Source organism: Lactuca sativa, chromosome 6 (assembly GCF_002870075.4).
Source record: "Lactuca sativa cultivar Salinas chromosome 6, Lsat_Salinas_v11, whole genome shotgun sequence".
Taxonomy (NCBI): Eukaryota; Viridiplantae; Streptophyta; class Magnoliopsida; order Asterales; family Asteraceae; genus Lactuca; species Lactuca sativa.
Genome location: NC_056628.2, coordinates 158,209,834 through 158,219,408, shown reverse-complemented (window position 1 = coordinate 158,219,408; position 9,575 = coordinate 158,209,834). Strand labels below are relative to the sequence as shown.

At 34.1% G+C, this 9,575-nt stretch overlaps 1 protein-coding gene across 1 annotated transcript; it reads left to right on the top strand.

Annotated features, from left to right (window-relative positions):
* Positions 1–393: 393 nt before the first annotated feature.
* LOC111901200 (uncharacterized) lies at positions 394–3,808 on the top strand. The gene is made up of 6 exons (XM_052765076.1): positions 394–483; positions 713–853; positions 1,223–1,513; positions 1,799–2,623; positions 2,679–2,794; positions 3,127–3,808. The coding sequence occupies exons 1-6, from the start codon at positions 394–396 to the stop codon at positions 3,806–3,808; spliced, it is 2,145 nt and encodes a 714-aa protein (XP_052621036.1).
* The last annotated feature ends 5,767 nt before the right edge of the window (positions 3,809–9,575 follow it).

Genomic DNA, 9,575 nt, shown 5'->3' with positions numbered 1-9,575 from the left:
GCTTTCGTTGTATGTATTTCATAAGGGTACTTTTGTATGTTGAAGCGTAATAGTTTTAGCCCTTATGTATTTTTTGTAAACTTCTGTAATGCCAATAAATAGGGATAGGTACTATAGATAGACTAACTTTTTGGTCATTTCGTGTGCGTACTCTGTTCACTCTTGTAACCTTCAGAAGTTTAATTGAGCCATCTAGATTATATTTACTCTTGTGTTCTAGATTCAATTCAAACTATGATTTCATTTCATTTACTCGATCAATACAAACTACATTTTAATCATTGGCTCGAAGGCAAAGGAAAGACTTATCAATATGGGAAGCCTGCTCAAGATGAAATCTGGTATGCTTATCAAAGCTACTTAAATGAATCCCAGACTGGTATTTTTTCGTCAATGGAATCGAATCCTACTGTTCAAAAGTGCAAAGCAGTTCCAAAGCGAAAGTTGAGTCACAATGAACTATTAATGGAAAAGGGAAATTCGGTATCGACTCTAAACCATTGAATGATTTCATTTCAATACCTAAGTCTATGGAAGTCGACTTAATCCACAGCTTGAAATCTAAAGTTAGTAATTGGCTTTTAGGATCTTCACTTCATAATGCAATCAGTTCTAATAACCAAGCACCCAAAAAGCCTTGGGGACCTAAATTCTTTAATTGATTGTAGGTGTTGAGTGACGAGCAATATGATGAATATTGGTACATCGATAGTGGTTGCTCTCGTCACATGACAGGTCAAAAGGAAATCTACGCGATTATCAAAGTGTAGAAAATGATGGAGTGGTGAAGTTTAGCAAAAACAATAAATGCAAAGTTAAAGGATATGAAAAACTAACCAATGGAAAGTTCACGGTTAATCGAGTGGCTTTTGTTGAAGGACTTCAACATAATTTGATAAGTGTTTTGCAACTTGTTGTGGGCACTGGTAATCAAGTTGTCTTCGCTGAGGAAGGAATTGTCATTTTGAATAAAGAAACCAATGAAGTTTTGCTCAAGTCAAAAAGGAAAGGAGATATGTTCACCCCTGATATCAAGTAGATTGTTGGTGTTCCCTCTATGTATCTACTTTCGAAGGCTTCATCTTATCTACGATGGTTGTGGCATAGAAGATTGTCTCATCTGAATTTCAAAACTTTAAACAAATTGGTGGTAAATGATCTTATTCGAGGCTTACCTATTTTAAAATTTAATAACAATTTGTTATGCACAACATGTGAATAGGCCAAGCAACATCGACAGGCTCATCAAATTACTATTGATTTGAAGATCATCGAACCATTAGAACTTCTTTACATTGATCTTTGTGGTCCTTCGACTATTGAGATACTCAACAAAAAGAGGTACATATTGGTCATTGTTGATGACTTTTCAAGGTTCACTTGGGTTTACTTTCTTCTACAGAAATCAGGCCCTGCTCAAGTGATGATCGATTTCATTAAGCATATTGAACTAAGTTTGTGCAAGAAAGTGAGAAAAATCAAAAGTGAACATGGCTCAGAATTCAAGAATCAAGTTCTTGATTCATCTCTGACTAATATTGGAATTTCACATAATTTTTCTTCTCCTTACACACCACAACAAAATGGTGTTTTCAAAAGGCGGAATAGATCACTATGCGAAGCGGCGAGGACTATGCTCACATATGCGAATCTACCTCATATATCTAGGCAAAAGCAGTATCTATAGCATGTTTCACTCAGAATAGATCTTTTATTTATTGACGTTTTAACATCACTCCATATGAGATTATCAATAATCGAAAACCAAATGTGAAATTTTCCATGTTTTTGGTTGCAGGTTCTTTATAGTGAACTCAAAGATAATCTTTCAAAATTTCAGTCCATAGCTAATGAAGGAATATTCTTGGGATATTCACATAATTCGGTGGCATATAAAGTGTTGAATAAACGAACCAGGAAGATTGAAGAAACTTTTAATCTAACTTTTGATGACTATCATGTTAAACAAGTCGAAAAACCATTTGTTCAAAAGCCAATCATTTCTGAAACAGCTATTGAGTCAGAAATTAATAATTCTTTTGATTTTGATTATGACTTAATTTTTGGTGTTCCTGACAGGGTCATTGATGCAGAAATTCATGCTGAGGATAATCGGATTCCTAAAGCTTCGAAACATTCTGATGATTCGACATTAACTCATGAAAATGATGATTCCTATTCAACCTCTAATACTCAATGTCATGTCGATAGTCATCCTGTGTTACAAGGTGATCAACTGGAGGGGGAGCACTTGAATTCGACTATTAATGTTGAGGGTGATCATGGAAGTTCGAGTACTGATGTTGAGGGGGAGTGTCCTATTTCAAATACAAATGTCAAGGGGGAGCATTACCAGTCCAATCCTATTGTCGAGGGGGAGCAAAATGGAATTTTACCTTATGATTCGAACATACACACTGATGTTTTTCATGATATACCAGATAATGTATCCAATGTAGGTGAAGGTTTAGAACCAGATGATATGTTCGAAGATGCACCTTTGGATTTCAATCCATCCTACCCACCATTGGACAAGTGGACAAGAAATCATCCTAAAGAACAAGTTCTTGGTGATCCTCAAGCTGGAGTAGAGACAAGATCCCAGCTTCGAGCTAAAAATGAGGTACTAAATGTGCTTCAAGAATATTGCATGTTTAATGTTTTCATTTCAAAGATAGAAGCGAAAACAGTTAAGGGCTTTGGATGATATTGATTGGATTGTTGCAATGCAATCCGAATTAGCTAAATTTGAGAGAAACAAAGTTTGGCGTCTTGTTCCAAAACCAAATGAAGTGTAAGTAATTGGTTTAAAATGGATCTTTAAAAATAAAACTGACAAAGAAGGAAATGTGGTAATAAAAAAAGCTAGGCTAGTTGTTAAAGGGTATTCGCAACAAGAAGGTATTGATTATGAAGAAACCTTCGCCCTTGTCGCAAGACTCAAGGCTGTTCGAATATTTTTAGCTTATGCATCACACAGGGACTTCGATGTCTATCAAATGGATGTCATGTGCACTTTTTTGAATGGTGTACTAAAAGAGACTGTGTATGTCGAGCAACCACCACGTTTTATTAATGATAAATTCCCTGATCATTGTTATATATTCTCGATAAAGTTGTTTATAGATTAAAACAAGAACGACGAGCCTGGTATGCAACTCTTACCAATTTTTTAAAGCAATCAAAATTTGAACAAGGATCAGTTGATCCCACTCTCTTTAGAAAGAAAGTTCGGAATCATTTCATGCTTGTTCAAATTTATGTTGATGAAATTATTTTTGGCTCTACTAACCCTACATTGTCGAGTGAGTTTGAGAATATGATGAAGAGTCGATTCAAAGTGATCATGATGAGGAAGATTAACAATTTTCTAGGATTAAACATTCATCAAATCATAGAAGGAATCTTTATCAATCAAGTGAAGTATTCTCGCCATCTGCTTGTGAAGTTTGGAATGAAGAATAATTCGAAATTGCACATACCTATGGTTGTTGGCACATGTCTTGGACATGCGTTAGACAAGCCTATTTTCGCTCTTACATTGTACAAGAGCATGATTAGTTCGTTACTATACTTAACTGCTAGTCGACTTGATATTATGTTTGTAGTTTGCAATTGTGCTAGGTATCAGTCAAATCCCAGGGAACCTCATCTAACTGCTATAAAGAATATCTTTCCTTATCTAAAAGGGATAATTTTGTTGGGTATATGGTACCCTTCGAAGACTGTTTTCTTTGTTCAAGCATTTTTGGATGCCGATCTGGGTGGTTGTCAACTCGACAGGAAAAGCACTACTAGCGGATGTTAATTACTGGACGGGAAGCTTGTGAGCTGGCAATCGAAGAAGCAGACATGTGTTTCGATTTCCACAGCAGAAGCAGAATATGTTGCTGCTAGATCTTGCACTTCTCAGATCATTTGGATTTAAAGTCAGCTTCGTGACTACGCAATCAACATGAAGAAGATACCTTTGTATTGCGATTTAGAAAGTACAATTCAAATTTTTCATAATCATGTGCAACATTCGAAAACCAAACATATCGCACTTAGATATCATTTTATCAAAGATCATGTTTAGGATGGAAACATAGAAGTTCACTTTGTGAAAACAACAGGTCAACTAGGTGATATCTTTACCAAGCCTTTGGATGAAAAACCTTTTCTTAGGATCTTTTCTAGATTAGGAATGCTTGATGCAACTGTTGTACCAAATGAATCTTCATCATAAACTCACAAGGAGTTGACACTTCGCTGAAAGAATAAGACGTTACTGTTCACAGTTTAGCGTTCAACATGCTTCAATTTCGAAAATCCTCTGAACGATTCAACTTATACTTCGTTTTACAAGGACAATTATTGTCTCGATTCGTCAACTCTCAATGTCGATTTATCTCACTTCTTTCATCTGGTAACATAATATTGTTTTTATTTTCGTTTTGTTTTTTCTACATCAAAAAGCCCAAAAAGATTTTATTATTTTTTTTTAATTTTCAAAACAATCAAAAATCCAAAAATATTTTTTTATTTTGTCTTTACATTTCAAACACAAAAACTCCAAAAAAAATTTATTAATTTTGTTCTTTTCATTTTCAAAACCAAAAATCCAAAAATAATTTTTTTGTGTGTTTTGTGATTCTTAGGTTAAATCTTAATCAACATTGTATAGTGATCATTGCTTCGTTACTTGATGGGACAGGTATAATTTCTCCACTTTGCACTCATTAGGTGTACCTAGAAGCATGTTGTTGTGTGTCGACCTAAGTATCATAGTCTCAATGTGTGTCGAAGCCTTAATGGATCACTGACTATGAGGGTTCCTTCCCAATTAGGCTATATTCACATTAGTCAATGAGCTACCTTTCTTTTCTCGTCTTGAGTTAAGAGATTTATGCTTGGTCTTTCACATTCGTAGAGGTACAACATGTTTCTTGAACAATCTTTTTCATCAACTTAATTCTTCACGATTCACACACTTCACTTGCATATCCTCGACATCTCTGGTAGAAACCAACCAGAATGTAAATGTCGCACAAGTATGTGTTCATGATCTTGATTCATGAGTCCGTGATGATGGTGAAACCCACTATATCCAAGCTATTTAAGGAATTGATGGTGAACTTTGTTCAAGTTTTTCATGAAACATTTGCTTATGTACCGTACTTCGATATTCAAAATCGTATTTCTTCGTTATGCGTGGTTTTGAAAAATGGTCTACACTCAAGACATTTTTTCCCAATAAGATCCAACACTTTCTTTTTCAAAGAATATGATTTCTGTCTAAATATCAAATTGACCCTATGTCACTTCAAAATAAATTATATCTTTTACTTGTCCCTGACTACACTGGTCATATAGGTAATTTTGCTCATTGGATTCACACTTATGTTAAGTTGTGATCATGAACAAAACTCAACCATCCTTCAAAGCCTTATTAAAAAGAAGCTCTTCGATACTCCTCTATGATTATTCGATTGTTTATCACGGGTTACCACATAAGCAGTTCAATATCACTCTTGATGTTGAATGAAGTGATCTTTGCCAGGGATCCATCTACTTTTCCATCAAATGATTATTTGATGTCACAATTCACACATTTTTGTTATTTTGGTTCCCATTATTTCGTTGGCACACAATAGCATAGAAATCCTTGAGGTCTTGGGTATTACCAACCCAAACCTAGATTTCAAACGTCTGTCTATAATTTCGTTTCTAAACCCAAAAGAGAATGAGCCCAACCTCGTAACGAAGATTTTGTGATGGTTCTTATCCTCTTGGGGCAACTGAAATGATTGACTGATGTGACGGTTGGGTTATTTCATAATTTTCCTGGAAAAGTGCTCATTAATTTTCATACGTGGCTATTTTTACAGCTACATACCCGTTTTTAAGGGATACATGTGGAATGAATTTATTGCTAACTGCTTCAAATTCAAACATGGGGTTACAGTATAAAATGATTTTGGGGATATCTTGTTCAAACTTTACGCAATCAGGCTAAATATTTTTCCCAAATTCTCTCTACTTCTACTTCTCTATTCTCTTCAACCTTCAAACCTTAACAATGGCGGCCACAAATTTTCTAGCTGATCCTTCTCAAACCACAGATGAAGCTTCATCTCAACCATTGTTGAAGATTCAAGGATCCAACTATTAGGTTCAACCTAATTTCTCGAAATACCCTGAAGAAATGCAAATGTTGATTGTGTCTCTCAATCACTCAGTTCTATCTACTATGATGACGACTTCCTTCTCAGTTCCGGTGACCTGGTTATCGTTGGTCGGTTCTACTTCCATGTTCAACAAAACGTCTAAGGTGGTTATTTTAAGTTAACCAATGATAAGAAATACAAGCTCACGAAGAACAAGTTCGCTCAAATCTTGAACATTCCCAATGTTCAACATGGGTCATATGTTCAATAAGATGGGTCATCATCCTCTACTCACTAAACTCAGTCAGTTCAAGAAATCTTCTTTACTATGTGTGTCGAACTTCCTCTTTGGAATCTTTCTTCGATGCTTGACAAGTCGAAATGTGGGTTTGGATAAAGTCAAACTTGAAATTTATGACATGGTTGTTGGTCTATATTACGATTTGCAAGTTGATTATGCTACTCATCTATGGTAGGAATTTGGTTTCAGTATCTCACACACAAATGTAGCTAATGGAGTCCCATATGCTTCAAATATAGGATCAATCATATATGCTATAATATTCCCTGATTCTAATTTTTCAAATTCCTTGAGTATTGCGAGAAAATGATTAGAATTTCATGTGACTAAGGTTGTTAAATAATTGTCAAGAACATTCTAAGGTTTTACCAAAGATTGGTTGCTTGTGGGCAGTTGGAATTATGATATTATTTTAGACTTTCCATAGTGACACATTTTGGATTAAGATGAATCTTGGTCAAAATTGATGGTCATGTGAGAATATAGAAATGTTTCTGTAATGGGAGATGGTTATAAAATCTACATATGAGTTAGAAACTTTAATGCAAGAGAAGTGTTCAACGAGTGTACATTGAATTTCATACTTCATTAACATGGGATCGTTTTACGTAACAAGTTCTAATGGAACATTCTGTAATATTAAAGGCTCGGTCTTTCTAACTTTAAAACCACGACATCCTAGAAGGTCAATGCATGTAAAGATGAAGTTTCACGACATCTTAAATAACGATAAGAATTAGAAATAATGAAATGAGCATCATTAGAGTAATGTCCAATTGATCAGTTCACAGAGGAAGGACCATAGAGAGGCATAGTATGCATGTTTATAACATGTCATGACTGATGTTACTTAAGTCAAGTGGTTAGTTGATTAAACAAAACAATCTAAAATGAATAAAATTGTAATTGTTATGGTGATTAAATAATATGGATTTATTTATATTCAATAAGTATGACACCATAGTTAATTAGTTTTTTATTGTTTTTCACTTTTCATGTGTACTTCCCTAAGTAATTTAAGTATTATTCAAAATTCTACGGTCAATCAACTTTTGGGAGTAGGTAATGAGTTAAGACTGTCTGGAGTGTTAGAGATTACTTGAAAAAGGAATGAATAGAATCGTAATTGTTATGGTGATTGTTGTTGTACTCATGATTACTTGAAAAAGGAATTTAAATATTGGATAAACCCACACTTAGAGATTACTTCATGGATTTAATCACAAGTAATTCTAAGACGATAATATTTTCTACTCTTCAAACTGAGATACATAAATTGTAATTTAAAAGTTGGTTGTACATTGGTATTGCATAAATGGATTAGTAACTTTATGTTATAAAATGGAGTGTCATGCATTAGTAACGTTATGTTATCAGAAACAGGCCTAGTCCGGGCTAAACTGATTTGTTTGATTTTGTAGTCTGAATTTGATCATAAAAATCAGAGGCGGAGAAACAAACAAATGAACATGAGGTTGATCATTTAATCCATGACTTTGTTTATACGATATCTTATAGAATGAAGGAATTTTTTATCACTTATCTTATGGCCAACGTTTAATTTGAATCAGAGTTCAGCAGTTATAGTTATAGGCTTATCCAACTGGGAGTTTATTGGTTTAAGGTATCCAAGCTCACAATTAAATTGGTATATTCTTAGTGACTAAAAGCAAAGTCCTTTGGGGTTTCCCTCATAACCATTAATAGGCTAGAAATGATTTAGGAGAAAGAGAGAGAGAGAGAGAGAGAGAGAGAGAGAGAGAGAGATAACATATTGGATTATTATGTGATTAATAATTTAACTGGAAATTATGATAAAAGATTTGTTAATATATTATAAGATTAATATGTTAACTACAAATATATACTTGATTAGTTAACTTATTATGTGATTAATAAATTAACATGAAATCAATGGTTAAATAACTGATTTGTTAATTTATATGATTAATAAATTAATATGAAATCAATTAGAATTGGTTAATTATTAATCAAAATTAATATGGAGTTAATTCGGGATTAATTACAAATAATTACAGGTGCAATGGGTGAATTGTAATAGTTCAATAGTTGAACAAAAGAGGCAATTCTATAATCATCCAAGCATGGATGGTTTTGGGAGCTCTTCTAGGGTTTCTGGAAGCCTCTTAGTCGCATAAAAGAAAAGGGTTTGAACTAGGATTAAATCTATTAATTTAATCAATTTAAATCTTGTTTTGTCTGTAAGTTACCTACACTATAAATAGGACCCCTTGGCTTGCAATTTTCGTTCATGACATTCCTCATAAGCATATGAACGAAAAATCCCTCATATCTCCTCTCTCCTCTTCATTCTAGGATTTCTAGTTTTAGGTGTGAGCCATTAGAGGCATCATGTTAGTTTTGTTGTTCAAGAACAACTACTACAAATAATTGAAGTGATTGTTTTATAGTTGAATAAAAGAAGCAATTTTAGAACCATCCATGGTATTGACAGTTTTGGAGGAGGTTTTATGGTTTATGGAAGCTTTCTGGTTGCAGATAAAGAAAGGATTTGTAACTCCTAAAAATACCGAGTAAAAATTTCATTTTAAATAAGTTAAAGTCATTTATTCATAATTCCGAAAGACGATCAGAGTCAAAGTATTCTCAAACTATCATAGTAATTTTTAGACATTCAATGTGGAATAAAACTCCAGGGGATATAGTGCGATCAAGCGACGCCCTTCCTTTTGGAAACAGAAATACCTAAAACCATAAAAATAAACTGTAAGCATAGAGCTTAGTGAGTTCCCCAAAGTACCACATACTATACATACATATCATACTAAAACATTTAACGGTTCTGTTTCACCCATGAGTCCCTTCCGGCTCGTTGAGTCCCTTCCGACTCTCTGAGTCCCTTCCAACTCCTTTAGTATCTTTCAACCGGTACGGGTCTATTTTACCCCTACAGCTAAGCATACAATCATACTAGAAAGAGTTACAACGATAGCAAGCACATACATGCATATTAGTAAATGTCACGAAGACCAATACTATCCTACAAAATAAGCCAGTGGGTCAGCATTTGTGCCTTTGACCCACAAGTACAATAACGAAACTCACCTTACAATCTAAAAGAATAGCTACACCGATCACTACAC